Raw genomic sequence first — 17,857 nt, 5'->3', positions numbered from 1 at the left:
CCCCAATTCAAAAGTTTAGAAATTAATGACTTAGAAAACCAAGCACAGGAGTACAGCTCAGAGAACCAGGATTAAATTCCTAATTTCTGTCAACATCCCAAGCAAGTCACTTTATAAACAGAGGTAGGAGAACATGATAGTTCAGAGAACAGACTCAAGAGCTGGAACGCCCGGGCTCACATCCCAGCTCCACCCCTTACTGGCTGTATGACCTTGGTCCAGGTACTTCATCTGTTTTTCCTCAGTCAGTTTCCTCATCTATAAACCATGGACAAGAGGAGTACCTATCTTACAGCCCTCCTGCAAGGAGTAAAAGAGTAAACACAGGTCCAAAATCTTTTATCTGAATATTTTCTGGCCAAATGTATTCTGAAATGCAGAATTTTATTTTTTTTAGAAAGGTAAAATGGCATATACTGAGGCCAACATGCAGAACCAGCAGGGCCTGAGACAGCACTTCACCAGCAAGCACATCAGTATTTCTGCAGGAAACATATGGATATTCAAATTAAATAGGATAAAGACTTTAAATAGCCTTAAGTAAATTCAGGTCATGTTTTAGCATCAAATGAGTTCAGGCAAATTTATGAAAAATGCTGTGTGTGTGTGTGTGTGTGTGTGTGTGTGTGTGTGTGTGTGTGTGTGTGTGTGTGTGTGTGTTACACAGGCCTCTCATCGCCGCGGCCTCTCCTGTTGCAGAACACAGGCTCTGGATGCGCAGGATCAGCGGCCATGGCTCACGGGCCCAGCCACTCCACGGCATGTGGGATCTTCCCGGACCGGGGCATGAACCCGAGTCCCCTGCATCGGCAGGCGGACTCTCAACCACTGCGCCACCAGGGAAGCCCTGCTTTTGGTTTTAAGAGCTTTTTTTTGGATTTATATCTAGAACACTTAGAAAGTATCTAATACAGAAAAAACACAATATTATTATTTTACAATGAATTTGTATTAAAATACATCATATATATATTTGCATATATGATTTTCAAGTATAATCCCCTGAAAATATAATATGCTACAGATTTATATTATGTAGGATTATAGATTCATAAGAATATTCTTTTAACGATCATGTTAGTTTGCCATACAGACTTGCCATGTGACCTTGTGAAAATCCATAAGGTGACTTCCTATTTTATTCTTCATTTCTTTAACTAAAAACTACATTTTTCACCTAATAAAAGTCTACTCTATTAAAGCAAAATATAAAGAAACTCCAAGATTTGTACAAAGAAGAGCTCAGGAAAGTGAATTTCTAGGTGGAAATGGGTGTGGGTACAAGGGATCTCTCTGATTTTCCCCTTGGCATGGGCCATCTAGAGCACTTTTCTGTTCCAACCAGACATATTGTGTTTTGTTTCTAAAACAAAATTTAAAATTATGAGGGTCACAGTGATGGAATCAATTTAAAAGAGCCCTCCTCCCCAGAAAGGTAAAAGGTATGTTTTCTCCTTTTAAAGTTACTACCCACTTTACCTTGGCATGCTCACAATTTTATTGTAAAAAAGAATGGATACCGTAATGCTCTTTTATAACCCCCAAAGAAGGATTTATAAAAGATTTTTTTAAAATTGTGCCCTCTGGAATATGTTCAAATTATTAAAACAACAACAATAAAAACAAAAGTATCTAATACATGAATCAAAGAGGTGGGTGGCAGCATGACCAACTCTTGTCTCTTTCCCAGAACATTTCCTTTTTCTAGGGATAATACTCTGTTGCCTTGAGCATGTTTAGCCTGGTCTAAAAAACTATATTACCTTTAATTTGTATCATAATACATATTCACAAATTGCAAAGAAGCATAATCTAAAGCCTTGCTGGTTGATACAAAAGATAGGTCTGGATTAAAATTTTGCTCTAGATAATGCATAATTCAGAGCTGTAGCAGTCAGAATTGTGCCAGATGTGCACTATAAATATTAAAGTGAATGGTAAAGGGGAGCTTCCAAAGTTACTCTGGCTAAACAGACAGCCTCAGTTCACTCAAAACACTGACTCATAAGGAAAGGAGCGCGCTTACCTTATAAATGCCAAGTGGACTGTCACAGGGTGTGGTGCCATGAGACCAATGCAACGTCAGGACCACCATTCCACTCTAAACGCTTGGATTAAATGGTTGAAAATGCTGCTCCTAACAGACTCTATCATCTTATTTTATTTTTTTATTTTTTATTTTTTTGCGGTACGCAGGCCTCTCACTGCTGTGGCGTCTCCCGTTGCGGAGCACAGGCTCCGGACGCGCAGGCTCAGTGGCCATGGCTCACTGGCCCAGCCGCTCCGCGGCACGTGGGATCCTCCCGGACCGGGGCACAAACCCATGTCCCCTGCATCGGCAGGCAGACTCTCAACCACTGCGCCACCAGGGAAGCCCTATCATCTTATTTTTAAGATGCATATAAACAAAGACATCTTTTAAAGTCAAGAGATAAGAGACAGGCTGGAACTATACAAAGGCCCTGAATTAGGAAGCACAGGATATTTGAGGTTCACTGAACCATTTCCTGGCTAAACGTGGAGACTAATTTACTTAGCTCTGGAAATATTTAATTAGGTGGTACTGTAAAATAGTTGTTCTTACGGTACGTGGTGACTCAATGATGATGCAGTGTGGTCTGGTAAAAGAGGGCCTAGCTTTGACATTGGACCCTGCATAGCTACTTCTTTTTTTCTCTCCATGAGGAAGAGCTGAAACTCCATCCCTCCTGAGAAGCGCTGGAACAGATAGATTCAAAGTGCCTCTCCATTGTTTATGTACCCAGGCTTGTGAGATCTCTCTTCTTCTTGATATGTTCTCTCTTCAGGAGTATTATTACTATAGACAAGGGAGTTACAGTCAAGTTTAGAGACAAAAGTAACCAAGTTACACTGTCTCCTTGAGGCTAGGTGTCTTTGATTTAGAGTGTTACTTTTTAAAAGTTTACTAGAGTTTCTTGAGGGGACAGCCTTCCTGAAGCCCCAACCACTGATCACAAATAGCTCTGAAGGACTGTTGTGAAAGCAAATGTTAATTTAAAGTACTTAGTAAATCACAGGTACTCAATGTCAACTTTACATTTGTAAGAAACCAATATGTGCCCTGTATTTTGATTTGGCTACAAACTGGAGTCCTCTAAGTATATTTGCCATAATTATTCAAAGAATGGGATTGGAAAAAAACAAACAAACTAAACTAACTATTAAACACAGGGAAAGAACATAAATCAATGTAAGTAGACTAAGGACAAATTTAGCAGCTGAGACACTGTTAAACAATAATATAATTAGGTTGGTAACCTAATAATAAATATTAGCAGAGGAACTGTCAAACTAACTTAAAAAAACGCTAAGAGGTCCTGCTATAACAAACCAGTAATTTAGGCCAAGGTCTATCTTCTCCCCAAAGTATAGTAAAAAACAAAAATATCAGCAAAGAAATATAAATGGTCCTGGAAAAAGTAATATTAAGTTACTGTGATACTATGATTTATAATAAGAAATATATATTTGGTTTTCATGCCCAGTCCCTGACAGAGGCCTCCTGAAACCTCATAAATTCCTAAGTGATAAGAACACTAGGAGCATCTCTTGCTCTAATCAGGTGACTCTGGGTGGTCTCCTGAATGGGATCTGGTTCCCAAAATTAGAAGCTTGGAATTATCAGCAACACTCCCCCACCTCTCTGAAGAGATGAGAGGGGCTGAAAATGGAGTTAATAATTGGTCTTATCCACGTGAGGAAGCCTCCTTAAAATCCCAATAGTATGGGGTTCGAAAGCTTTCAGGTTGGTAAACACAGTCACACACCAGGAGGTGATGCATTCCAACTAGACAGGGACAGAAGCTCCTGTCCTCTGGGCCCTCCCAGACCTCACCCTACGTATCCCTTCATCTGGCTGTACATCTGTTTCCGTTATCATATCCTCTAATAAACTGGCAAACGTAAGTTAAGTGTTTCCCTGAGTTCTGTGAGCTGTTTAGCAAATAACTGAATTCAAGAGAGAGGAGGTCATGGGAACCTGCGATTTGTAGCCGAGCCAGAGAGAAGTGGTGGGTGACCTGGGGACCTACAACTTGCATTTGGCAGCTGAAGTGTTATGGTTGTGGGGTAGGAGGGAACAGTCTTGAGGGTCTGAGCCTTTTATCTGTGGGATCTGATGTTATCTCCAGGTAGACAGAGTCAGAAAGGAGTTAAAATTGTGGGACACCCAGCTGGTGTCACAGAATTGCTTGGTATTGGGAAAAATCCCACACATTTGGTGACAAGAAGTGTCGAAAGTGAAGTGTTCTGTTTGAAAGTAAAAGAGAGACACAGGAGGAGGAATGCAGGTTTTTCAGTACAGTTATCAACATTTGAGCCGTTTAATATTTACTGAGCACGAACCAGGAGCAAAGGGCTTTAATAAGGCAGTTAGGACAGTTAATCTGTACAGAACAGACAAAGATGAAATATCCATAGACACTGCCCTTGAGAACTACGTAACTATGATGCAAGGTAAAAAGGGATTGGTATTAGATAAAAGAAGATAAAACAGATTCCTAAGTCAGGTGAGCAACTAGGTGACACAGGGCCTGACGGGGAGTAAGGGGATGGAAAAAAAGGGGCCTCCACTGCATCAGGAGACCCTTTGCCCTCTTGCCTGAATGGCTGCAATGGCAGAAAATAACGTCTCTGACTAACTGGACCTCAGCTGGGTAGCTGCTGCCCATAGAAGAGGACACTGTGAAATTCTCAGATAAGACAGAGTACATCTCATACATACCCTAAGTTTTACAGTTCTTGGAGAAGGAAAAAAGAAATTCCAGCAGCCTTTTCATTGCAGAAAGTAAACTATAGCAATCTTAGAGAAGTGTGAAATTTCTCACTGTACCATCAACAGTAAAACTCATTCTCTTCTGCTAGGACATTGTCACTAGCTCAAAGAAACCCGCCCCCCCAAAAAAACAGATAAAACATTATCATGCAGTTTGCAGCTGCTTAAATCAACTGTCCTAAAAACCCACAACTGTTTCCTTTGAAAGTTCAGATTTTAATACAGTGTGGGAAACCACAACCAACTGCAGTGGCGAAAGATAAAAATGAGTTGCAAAGAGGCAGCCAATATGAAAATTCATGACACCATGGCACTAAATTTTTTTTTAGTTTATTGCAGCTTGGAAATGTGTATAGAAAAAGTAAAATATATTACTATTTGACCCAGAAATTCCACTTCTAAAAATGAAATTGTTCAAGTGAAAAGTGTTCAAATTATAAACATAATGATGTACCAAAACTGTTTGGGGTAGCCTAATTTAGAAATAACCTAAATATCTATAATAAGGAAGTAAAGAAATTATGGCACATCCAAACAAGTGAAGACATTAAACGAGGCAGTAGAGATTTCTATTTACTGAAGTGGAGAGAAAAACGGCAGGTCACACAAGACAGGTATGGGATGACCTTACATGCATAAAATTGTGCGAGTGTGTAAACGAACCACATGTGTATATATTAAAAAAGAGAATCAGGTTGCTAAACCTTACCAGTGGTTACTGATAGGTGCTAGAATTTTAGGTGAATTCTACTGTTTTATAGTTTTTACTTGTCTGTATTCTGTGACTCTTAAATGTGAGTATATTATTTTTATAACTAGAAAAATAAAGTTGTTTTCACTAAAATTCATATATATATACTAATTCTAAATATATTTTTCTAAGAGAACCCCATTATTTTCAATATGCTGACATAATATTTTTTTATTGGGGGAAATTTTATTATGATGAAAAATAAATACTTAGGGGTCATCTGACAGTAAGTATGTTTCACTGTCCCTCTACACATGTGTTTCTAAGCTCATCAAATTCATCTATTTGTTCTCTGGCAAAGTTCAAATAGAAAAAATTGCAAGGGAATGAATTTTAGTATTCACTCCCCTGTACTCAAAAGTACTTCGTAGCAGTCCCAGTGGGGTTGGAACAACAGCAAAGGAAAATCATGCCCCATTATACTCTCCACCTTCCAAAAAAAGGGGCGCAACCAACAAACCCGAAATAATACAGAACCACACTGAAGCGCAGAGAATACTGTGGGTGCTCTCAAATGACAGCCTTGCTCTCTTCCTAGCCAGGTCTCACAGGTACCCAGGCTTGGGAATCCAACAGCTTGAATTCCAATCTGAGATCCATCACTGAGTATTAGTTATCTAATCTGATACAGCATTTACCTCTGGAAAATGATAAAGACGTCCGTGATTAGCTTAGAACAAATAACCTTCTGGCACTAGGCGCTGATAACCCAAAGAAGAGTTAATGTGAACTACACTAAGGAAGTCACAAATTAAAGTAAAAGCTCCTTTCAAAAACAGTCCAGTAAAAGCTCACCAATAGAGAGGAAAGACAGGAGTAAGGCACTGTGGTTAATGACAGGGAACTAAAGCAGACCCCAGTGATAGAAGTACTAGGGAGTTGGGAAGAAACTGAAAGCAGACCTGAAATCAGAAGGAGAAAGCTGATTTTACAGAGAGCACATTACAGTCAGCTCAGAGGAACATGTAGCTCTTCTATGGTTTTATTACAGATTGAGGTGCAAATGGAACTTTGCTGATACTTCTCTCCCAGATTTAGGATTTTATAAAATCTCAGAGGCAAGTGGGTAAAACTTACCTTGTAACGGTGACTAGCCAGACTATTCCCAGAGCAGAACAAGAAGGGATGAACCTTGTCCAAAGAACTTTGTCTGGTAGGCTTCTGAGATGCTAGTAAAAGCTATAACCTTTTCACTTTGAGAAGTCCACAAAGACTGCCTGTGCATACATAATCACAATTCAGAGAACCTGACTATGAGGCTAACCGGGTTGGTGGCAACAGACATTCCAATAATCTCACTGAGGGCAGATTACAAAAGGAGGTGTGCCAGAGCGAAAGCAAAGAACGATTCTGTAAAACAGAGAATCCTAACAACTCAGGTTTTATTTTCTGAACACAGGAAAGGAATAAATCAAATGCTGTACTAAACGCACCTAAGTCTAAATGCTGTGGGTCACCCTTGTGCACAGCATGCAGCATTTAGACAGCTCTGAAAACAAAGCATGCCAAAAAATAAAACTCTGACCTGGGACCTGGAAAAACTCAAAATGTTTACTAGAAATATTAAAAAATTATAGTGGAAATTGAATCTAAAGCAGTAGCTCCACTTATAGGCTATTTCTCCTATTCATGGATGTGGGAAACTCTGTCATGGAAGGTACTTAACTCTGAGTTAGAAAGATGGATGATTGCACATCTACAGTTTTCATTAAGCTTTTTTCTTTAAAGAAAAAAATAACATTGTTTCCTGATTATAGTAATATATCCTCTTGTAGAATATTTGGAAGACATAATGAAGTATGAAGACTATAAAAATCATCTGTAGTTCCACTATCCAGAGAAAACCACTTTTTTTACATTTTTGGTACATTTCCTTTCACATGTGTGTACGTGTACCTATATTTAAATCAAATTGTGGCAACTAAGACCCAACGCAGCCCCCCCAAAAAAAAACCTGTGACCACAGTGTATATGTGGCTTGAGAGACAGCTTTTAAAACTTACTATATTTTTAAAAATACCCTCTGCCATTAAATATTCTTCCACAACACCATTATTAGTGTTTGTTGAATTGATGTTCTACAATTATTGAACAATTTTCCTGTTAGGTTATTTAAGTTGCATTTAAAGTTTTGCTACTATAAATCATAATACAGTGATAAAATATACCTACATATTTTGCCTTTATCTCTGATTATTTCCTTAGGATAGATAGCTGGTAAAACCACTGGAACTTAATTTTTCAAGGCTCCTGATTCATACCAATAAAGTGATTTCCAAAAAGGCTGTACCAATATATATCCTACTAGCAGAGCCCTATCTGAGCCTTCCCACACTTTCATCAGCACTGAATATTATTCATAGATATTTTAAACAACAACAAATTATTTGTTGTACTAAACTTCCACTTTTGAAATAAGATACAATGAGTCTATAATATGAGATAAATGATTTTTAAAAATTTAAAATACCCAGAAACCATAAGTTATGTGTAATGGAGGGAAGGTATTCCAATAATCTTTTCATAATCTTTTCTTTTAAAAGTGATTATTTTCTGGGGTTATGAGGCATTAATGAGTTCACCTAAAGTGTGTTAGATAGCTACAATAAACAGTACACAGTAATATAAGGCCTGCTGAAGGATGCAAAAGAAAAGTTTCACCCTAAAGAACTTTCTGTATAATCTCATAAAATATGAATCACATAGGTTAAAATAAATCACTGGAGACTGATTTCAAGTGCATTCAATCAAGTGACACAGACAGTATCCAACGATTCAGGAGATGAAGGATATTGGACTTGTTAGAGAAGGTTCATTGATGAACCCTTTCCTAATTTAATGTCAGCACGGAGAATCTAAAGCGGGAATAGTGTAACAACAAGAATAATCAGGGTTTCGGCAAAGTGCAGAATCACAGCCTGGTTGAAATAGGTAAGCATTGAAAAGGAGTTTACAAAAACATTTGATAAGTAAAATTACCCAAAAGAAGGGAATGGGAATAGTTAGCTAAAGAATAAGGATTCAATGTCGTTACTGTTTCAGACAATCCATAATCATGAACATTACTGCTACCACAAACAGCTTTTCCACGTCATTTTGCACATCTACTTGAGAAACATTTTAAATTTAGCACATAAAGGTGCTGCCTGCCCACCAGGTCAGTTTCAGCAGTGCCATTTTTACTGTTTCGCAGCATCTGCACAACTATGTAAATATTTTTATGGGCTTTATAAAAATGGGTGGAAAGAGGGGAAAAAAAACCCAAGTGGATAAAATGCTAAGGTATCCAATTTAATTGATGGCAATCACCAAGACTGCCCCACTGGCATGCTTTTGGCCTCATTTGGCTGCTCACTGGACATAAGCTGGTCAATGCCACATTCAATTGTTTACAAAACTACTGGAAATATGTCACCAGAGACTGGGAGGAAGATGTTCTTTATGACAAGCAGGTCTATTGTTGGACGTACACTCACTGAATTGTGGTGTAGGTGAGCTGCATGTGGGTTGGATGGAGGCTCCAACACCTACCACATCTCTGAATCTGTCCATTTGTAAAATGGGGATAACAGTACCTAGGCTCAAAGGGTTTTTGTAAGGATTAAATGAGATAATACATATATATTACTTAGAGGAAACAGTTCCTGGCACAAAGTAGCTGCTCAATAAAACATAGCATCTCTTGGGCTTCCCTGGTGGCGCAGTGGTTGAGAGTCCGCCTGCCGATGCAGGGGACACAGGTTCGTGCCCCGGTCTGGGAAGATCCCACATGCCGCGGAGCGGCTGGGCCCGTGAGCCATGGCCGCTGAGCCTGTGCGTCCGGAGCCTGTGCTCCGCAACGGGAGAGGCCACAACAGTGAGAGGCCCGCGTACCAAAAAAAACAAAAAAAAAAACCATAGCATCTCTTCTTGCTACACCACCGCCACCACTACCACCTTTTCAGGAATATTCTACATTCAATATAAAGGCTGCCTGAAACAGGCTCTTGTACAAGAATGAAAAGTTTACTTTCTTGAAGACTCATTTGGCAATTTTATAAAGAATGAATCAGTATAGGAAGAGAAATGGTTTGGAGAAAAGCTAAAAGTAGGTGTAGGAACCTGGATGTGACATAATTAGATCCTGGTAGTTGCAGAAACTAAAATGAAAGACATAATTAAGTTTCTGTTGTGGAATGGAGCACATATATCCCTCTTTTATGGCCTAACACATACAGCACTATTTGTTTAATCATAGCAGAAAACTACAATAGCCAGATGCCTTAAATCTGGTTTATATAATTTCATACATAGGCTCTGTACCATGGTACTGCAGTGATTGCCATTTTACTTGTTGAACTACCCTACCTCCCACTTGTCAATAAGCTCAGAAAATATGGAGGAGCAGGCTTCTTCACTGTGCTGTACCTCAGGACCTAGCATAGTGTGGAGCATAAATTATAGGTGGAGTACTTAAATGTTATGTTGAATGACGGGCCGAGGTTCTGATCTTATGATAAAAACTGTGTGTTTTGGGCTTTCCTGGTGGCACAGTGGTTGAGAGACAGTCTGCTTGCCGATGCAGGGGACATGGGTTCATGCCCCGGTCCGGGAAGATCCCACATGCCGCGGAGTGGTTGGGCCCGTGAGCCATGGCCGCTGAGCCTCTGCGTCCGGAGCCTGTGCTCCGCAACGGGAGAGGCCACAACAGTGAGAGGCCTGCGTACTGCTAAAAAAAACAAAGAACAAACAAAAAAACCCTGTGTGTTTTTTAAACACTGCTTTTTTTCTTTGGGGGTTCTAACAGACCCTAAGGATTTTTCCCCTAGGAAAAAAAAAGCACAGATGTAAAATTTTATATATAATTTTTTGAATCATGGTTCCCAGATTTAGAAGCCCTGCACTAGACTGTAGTGAATTCATGCTATGAAGTTTCTTGGTAAACAGCCATTTGGCTTCCCCTGACAAAATGCCCACTGGGACAGGCACTTTTTTCATTAAAACATATGCAGGTCCCAGGCAGGATGGAATTTTACTAGTGTGCAGTGATATTAAGGAGTAAGAGTATGTTAGTAAATGTCAATGGAGTTATCTCAGCACCAGACACTTTCCACAGTCACTGGATAACAAACATTTTCCATTTCATCTTCAGGGAATTTTTCCTTGCTTATTATATCAGCAGCGTATTCCCTATTGAATGGAAAAACCTAATCCCAAATCTACACCCATACTGTCCTTTGGGAAGTGTGGTCACTCTAAGTGTTATCTGGCTTTGAATTCCATGTCCAGTTCCTAAGGAACAGGATTGTCCTTTAGCAACTAAGTAGTTCACACTTGTTTTACAGTAGCCTCTGACATCTTTGTTTCATCTCTTTTCCTTGACTGTGAATTCATTGAGGGCAAAGGGCCACCTATTTCTTAGTCTCTAGAACTGGACTTTGCATCAAGGGATGCCCAATAAATATTTCTGACCAACTGACAGACCAAAACACACTCCTTGCATGTGGTGCAGTATCATTACTACACTCACAGATGTTCCATATAAGCTATCTCTTTATACATTACAGTATAAATGCCAGATAGTCTAAATGAACACTAAAGCAAAATGCAACTACCAGGGGAAAACTGCAGACTTACGCAGTAACAGCATGTCTGAAGTCGGCCATCACATACAGTTCTCTATAGTAACACTAAAATCAAAGACTTGAGCAGAGATTCTCTCCTCAATGTGCCTGCTCAATGTATCATTTCTACATAGTCTGCCTCTTATTATCTGTATTTGAGAAGGATATTTTCTAAGTCAAAAAAATAATTCAAAGCTTATAGTTGCCTTTATAACCAAATGGTATATTATACTGTACTAAACCGATCATCTGTGTTTCACCTCTCAATGTCAGATTCCTCTCTTTAAAAGAAGGTTAATAGGAAAACAAGTATTTCTTGATAAACGCATTTTATTTTTAACTGATTATTTTCTCATTTATATGAATTTAAGCTACTAACCTTTAGTCTGTCTGGTAAACAACTAGTTTAGACTACTCCAGAAGGTTAGATATAAAAACAGAAATACACACTACAATGGCAATAGATTTAAGAATGGGGCTTAAACTGTTGCAGCTCATACCACTGCTCCATGAATAACTATTACACAAATAACTAAATTTATAGGGCACTTTACATTAATTATCTAATTTAAGCCTCCCAACCTACTATCTGGCAGGTACCACTCCTAACCACTTGTTATACCCGAGCTTGGCCAGCTCACTATGTACTGTCTGAAACATCCCCTCCAACCCCTACCCACCACGGTGTCAGCCTGGTGATCGTCTAGTTATCACACAAGGTTGAGCCCAGCCCACCTGTCACTTACTGGATGAAGCCTTTGCTGAACCTTCTCCTTACAATTAAAGATTTGGAGATTTGCTCCAGGTTTTTTAAAAAAAAAAGTGTATTAAAAGAAGTGAGAGAAAGATCACCTCCTTGACATCAATAAGCACTGAAATAATTAAGTGAGTATTTATTCCCACGTATTTAAGAGTTAAGCTAAGCAGAAATTCTAGGTCCAGGCCTACACTTTGGACAGCACAGTGAAGGAAGGAACTCTGTTTTCAGAAAACAAAAATTGGAAACCGCAATGCTTGCAGTGCTGAGGCCACAAAGTTAGTCTATATTATCCTCTTAAGAGGATACATTATGCTTTTGCCCGTTTTCTCTTGTGGGAGTCAGAGAGCCCCAATGCAGGATTTGTGCGGTCAGATGTCTGAAGTATTCCATGAATACTCCTGTGCCTGGGCACCAGGTGCTCCATTTTGTCAACACAGTAAGAGTCCCATTATCACTGGCCTGGTGATCACCACTTAAAGGTTAGTGGCTAAATTAAGCTTAACAATTGTCACTAGCATCAATATTAAAGCATATATTTCTTTGGTTCAAACGACTGTTTAGACATCCAGAGTTAGCTAGTGGAGTAGGGAAATAAAATCCCTGTATTTTATTTACCTGGTTTCCTAGATCACTAAACCTATAGATGTTTTCCTGGGTCTGGACTTTCTTTTATTACTTCTAGTGCTAATCATTTGAAATTGTTGCTTCTTTAACCCAATTTAAGGCAGAATTCCAAAATTCATTTGTTAGCATTTCTCTATTTTCCTCCACACCCTCCATAGTTGATTCTAAGGTGTTGGGAACTTCCTATTTGTCTGTTTCCCTTAATCTAAGGATGTGCCACTTAAGCTTAGGTTGCAGCCCTCATACATTTTTCATCACAGATTTCTCCATATCAACTTCAAACAGCACCACTGCAAATGCTTATGTGAACCAAACAGCTCACTTTTGCTCACTCACAGGAATCTTGCTCAAAAAACAAGTATGTATTCAAATTATTAAGTTTGTTAAAAGTTATTTTGACACACTAAATTTTATAATTAAGGGAATATTTGATATTGCATGACTTTCAAAATGAATATTTTTTAAAACAAAATATGCAAATTGAGGCATTTGCTAAAAGACTTCTTGGTAGCCTTCTAAAAAGGTATTTTTCTTCCCTAAAGATTTTTAAAGCTTTGGAGGCTGTTCTAAACAGTACTGGCATTGTATGCAGTTCTAGCTGATGTCTTCTAACCCCTGTGCACATTCTGAAACTTAGGGCCAAAGGAAGCTGTCCAGCTGACAAACCAATTGTTAAAAGATGCAAAGGGCCTCAAAAACTACTTAAACATTGCCCTTAAAGACTGCTTTGTGTTGTGATGTTAACCCTCTCTAAACGTGTCTAACTGGGAAAATAAAATCCTTTTCAGACACAAAGGGTGAAATCTGAGTCATGATAAGATTTCAATGACGCTAGGTCAAGGGAAAGGAATCACTTTTCTTAACCCAATTGCTAAGTGCAATTCACCTTGTGCCCTCTATCCTGCAGTATGTCTAAACGTTAGGCAGATTTTATGAAGAATTTATTCTCATATGTGAGCACTTCTGTCTTCATTATTTTAAGGGTAGACAATAAACACTAGCTAAGAGGTCACTACATAAAAATACAAAACAATTTGACTCAAATTATGACTCATGTTAATTCTCTTACTGTACTAAGAGAATTTAGGGGTAGAAGATGAAACGCTCTCACAATTTAGAAAAGGTTCTGGGAGAAAGTCACAAGTCAAGAACCACAAAGGTCTCAAAGGTACTGACAGTGGAAACTTCAAATGGGTCATCATAGATACCACAAATAACTTATAAAAAGCTATGGCCAATAGGTTCCATGGGAAGGAATTACCTTATCAATCATGCCTTTTTTAAGGCATTGTGCTTTTTTAAGATACCATATTCATTAAATAAGCACTGAATGTAAAACTGCTTTCTCATCTAACCTTATAATCTATATTATTAAAGAAAAAAATGTTTGACCAAGTATTTTCTAGATATCATAGCCTGTTTAACATTATATCCTGATGACAGGATACCCTTCATGAGCGTTTCAACTATATCATGTACAACCCTATAATTATGGTCATGCTTTTTTATCTTTATTAAGAATCACTACAATTTCTATAATATTTTAGCATCTAATCAGAATTAATAGCTTTTTCATTGTTGATTAGGGTCAGATGTGATAAGTGACCTCAAATGTTCTTTTTAGAGGTTTCAAGACAAAGAACTCTAAACAAGCACCAGCATCTTTTGAAAGGATAGCTCAGGGGGCAGGGAAAAATTATTTTTCCCAGTAAAGTAGAGAAGGGGAGCTGGTGGTAGGTCAGGATGAAAGGTTTTCAGGCTTGTTAACAGTTTACAGCATGGGTTCTTCCTGCCTCTCCCTGACCCTCCCAGCCCGAGTAACAATGGGGATGCTGGTGAGATACTAATGGATGGGTTCTAACCATACCTTCGTGGGTAGGCTCTGGGTCAGGTGTAAGTGAGATGTCATCCAGCTCTCGCAGGCAGAGCCATTCTCCATCCATAGACACTCGGAATTTGCAAAGGTAGATGGTCTCCATAGCAGCCTGTGTGATCTTGTCAGTGGTGGGGGTCGGCATATCGGTGGGAGGCGTCAGAGCCGACATGATGACTCAGCTAGGACCACAACACACAACACACACAAACACACACACACACACACCCACAAAAATAAATAAAGCCTCCTCAACAAAAACCCCCAATCCAAAGCTCTGCAACAAAGCTCTCAAGAAACGGGGTGGGGGAGGTTAAAAAAAAAAACACACCTTATGGTTTAAGAACCAACTGTTCAAGATAAACAATTCTACACTATCTCTTCTCATAGACAGCTCCTACCACCCAGCAAAATAAGATGATGCTTGTCTTCTTCCAGCTTCTCTCTTGTTATCTTCCCTTCCCCACCTCCTTCTTTTTCAGCTGAGCCAGAGGCTTGAAATCCTGCACAGCCGATGCTACCTTAGCTGGCTTTGAAAAACTGGCCTCTGTATGAGTAAGTGAAAAATCCTCCTTCTCTGTGCAGGGAAGAAAAAAAAAAAAAAAAGTACAAAAGAAAAAAAAAACGAACAAAAAATAAACCAATATTTTCGATTTAGCTTAAAAAAAATCCTGAACTGCAGAAATCACTTCCAGGATCTGCTCAAAGGAGCTGGGAGGCTGAGTTCTAATAGGATTGGTCGTGCGCAGTAAGCAGGGTGTTGACCAAAATGGCTGACTAATGAACTGAACTGAAAATTCAGGCTCATGTGACCAGCTGCTCTGAACGTAGGGCGAGCAATTCCCAGGATGCTTTATAGATGCTGCTGATGCAGGGAGAGCAATTAGGCTGCTAGCTCTCATCCTGCACAACCCACTTCCAGACTATGCTAGTCAAACTGTGATCAGACATAACACAATGCACATATCCTCATCAATTCCCCTCTCTGTGGGATAAAAGGGCTGGTTAACAGGAAGACAGTTTATACTGGGTAATACTGCACAACAAAGATGGTAAAAGAGGTAGTTAGATTACTTTAACAAGCACATAATTCACCTATTTTTTCCTTATATACTTAGCTATCAAAATTCTTTGCTCTGCTAAAGGTGGTGTTTTAAGAAAAACTAAAGCAGATTTTCCATTTAAATATACTCTCAGGCATACATAATTTCCTTCTCCAAAGTACAAAGACCTAACTTTTTAGATAGGACAGAAGTGCAAGAAAAAAAACCTTGAAGTGAAAAAAGTAAAATCCTTCCTCATTAATGGCAATTTCCCCCTCCCCTTCTGATATTGCTGTATTTACCAAGTTTCTGCATTAGATTAGTTTCTAGTACCTCCAAAATTCTCCCATCCTGGAACATGCTAAGGGCACATTATCCAGTTCTCTTAAACCAATCTACCAGTTTACCCACCCACCCACATATCTATACTATCGAAGGAGACCGTTATACCTTGGTAGCAAGAAGTTAGGTACTTGCTTTCTGAGCTACATAAATAACAAGGAGATAAGGGATGACAAAGATTTTCTCTGACAATGTTTTGGACGATTGAAAACAAGTTTTTGTTTGTTTGTTTGTTTTTATTTAAGGGTCTGGTTTTTAGGAGGAGCACAAAACTTCAAGAAATATGTCCCAAGATGATTTATTGTGTTCTAGGATTTCTTATCAGAGGGTTAACTAAAAACTGAAAGAAAAATGTCTCCTTGAGTATTATTAAAATTTTTTTAAATGTTTATTTATTTTTGGCTGCGTTGGGTCTTCATTGCTATGCACGGGTTTTCTCTAGTTGCGGCGAGCAGGGGCTACTCTTCGTTGCAGTGCACGGGCTTCTCATTGTGGTGGCTTCTCTTGTTGCAGAGCACAGTCTCTAGGTGCGCGGGCTTCAGTAGTTGTGGTGCGTGGGCTCAGTAGTTGTGGTGCACGGGCTTAGTTGCTCTGTGGCATGTGGGATCTTCCCAGACCAGGGCTCGAACCTGTGTCCCTTGCATTGGCAGGCGGATTCTTAACCACTGCACCACCAGGGAAGCCCAAGTGTTTTATATATATATATATATACATATATATATATATATATATATATATACACATATATATATACATATATATATATATACATATATATATACATATATATATAAATAAATAACTGAATCACTTTGCTGTACACCTGAAACTAACACAACATTGTAAATGACTATAATTCAATAAAACAAATTTTTTTAAAGTAAATGAAAAAGAAAGCCAAACTGGAATAAAGTGTTTACAGCAAATACAAAAAAATTCATAAACGTATCCATCCTAATTTGAGATTGAACTCAAAGAAAAAATGCTAAGAACCAAATTCTGTAGGTAAACAGGTATTTTCATATTGTTAGAGGGAAGGCAATGTGGTACAAGGTAAGAATACATATACGTATATGCTAATTTATAATTAGGAAGAAAATCAGCAAGTTACTAAGGAAAATAAAATATTCCAACTAGGTTTATTCATTTCTATTTAAATCTCTTCCAACATTATTCTACATCTGGACCAGAGCTATTCATTCATTCAGTAAATATTCACTAAGAGTACTCCATGTGCCAGGCACTGGGCATGCAGCAGTAAGACAAGATCATTTCTTCAAGGAAGCAGAGTTTACATATCCAGATACTGAATATAAGTATTTAACATATTCACGTTTAATTACAATGCAATTCCTTTCTAGCCAGACATCTTTATAGATTAAAACTTAAAGGAGGATAGTTTATAGTTTCACTTTAAGCCATGTAATACTTCAAAACACAGTTAAGCAGTCATTAAAATCTTTAAAATTGCACTGAATAGTTCCTGGAACCACAATACCAAAGAGCCCTGGCTATCTGTACATATGACATCAAGACTCTAGGTCACTGATACAGTCTTAAAATATAGAACTGTGAATACGTGAATTAATCTGAATGCTCTGGGATTGCCTGTGTCCACCAACATCTGAATTCAGCCTGTCACAAACCATGATGGACAATCTTCCCACCAACCAAACAATAAGCACTTACTTAACCCTGAACAGGAGATCTGGATTGATTACAACGTACCAGCACAAGAACATCTAGGTCAATAAGCACAGAAACTTGATTAACATTCCTTCCAAAGGTCCTTCTCTCCAGGTAGACGACACAAGGAAGGAAGCCCAAAGCAACTAAAACTTTTGCCAAGGAGAGAAAAACCTGTCTGCACTGGTTACCCTTGAGTTTCCCATACCTATCAGTTTGAGGAGGTATTAGCAGTTATTTCAGAAATAAGAACTGTGGGTGGGCAGGAAAACCTGTACTTTTACCCAGTTACACCTGTTTGCAGGTAAACACTCTTGAGTCTTCAACATGACAGTTACCCATTGTTCTGTTCATAAGCAATGAATTTACTATGAAATCAC

The 17,857-nt window shown here is 38.7% G+C and overlaps 1 protein-coding gene across 16 annotated transcripts in view; it reads right to left on the bottom strand.

Annotated features, from left to right (window-relative positions):
- RUFY3 (RUN and FYVE domain containing 3) overlaps positions 1-17,857 on the bottom strand; it is an 84,877-nt gene that overhangs the window by 53,883 nt on the left and 13,137 nt on the right. For 5 of the 16 annotated variants that reach the window (XM_059065778.2, XM_067035804.1, XM_067035806.1 and 2 more), the window contains exon 2: positions 14,401-14,588. The exons of 5 other annotated variants lie outside the window; for them this stretch is intronic. In XM_059065778.2, coding sequence (XP_058921761.1) covers positions 14,401-14,578 — 178 coding nt within the window. In that variant the 5' untranslated portion in view covers positions 14,579-14,588. Of the gene's footprint in view, positions 1-14,400; positions 15,286-17,857 lie in introns of those variants that run through there. 6 more of the 16 variants (XM_067035808.1, XM_067035807.1, XM_067035801.1 and 3 more) reach the window with 6 other exon arrangements.

Source organism: Kogia breviceps, chromosome 6, assembly GCF_026419965.1.
Source record: "Kogia breviceps isolate mKogBre1 chromosome 6, mKogBre1 haplotype 1, whole genome shotgun sequence".
NCBI lineage: Eukaryota > Metazoa > Chordata > Mammalia > Artiodactyla > Physeteridae > Kogia > Kogia breviceps.
The sequence above is the reverse complement of the archived record's forward strand: the minus strand, read 5'-3'. Positions and strand labels throughout refer to the sequence as shown.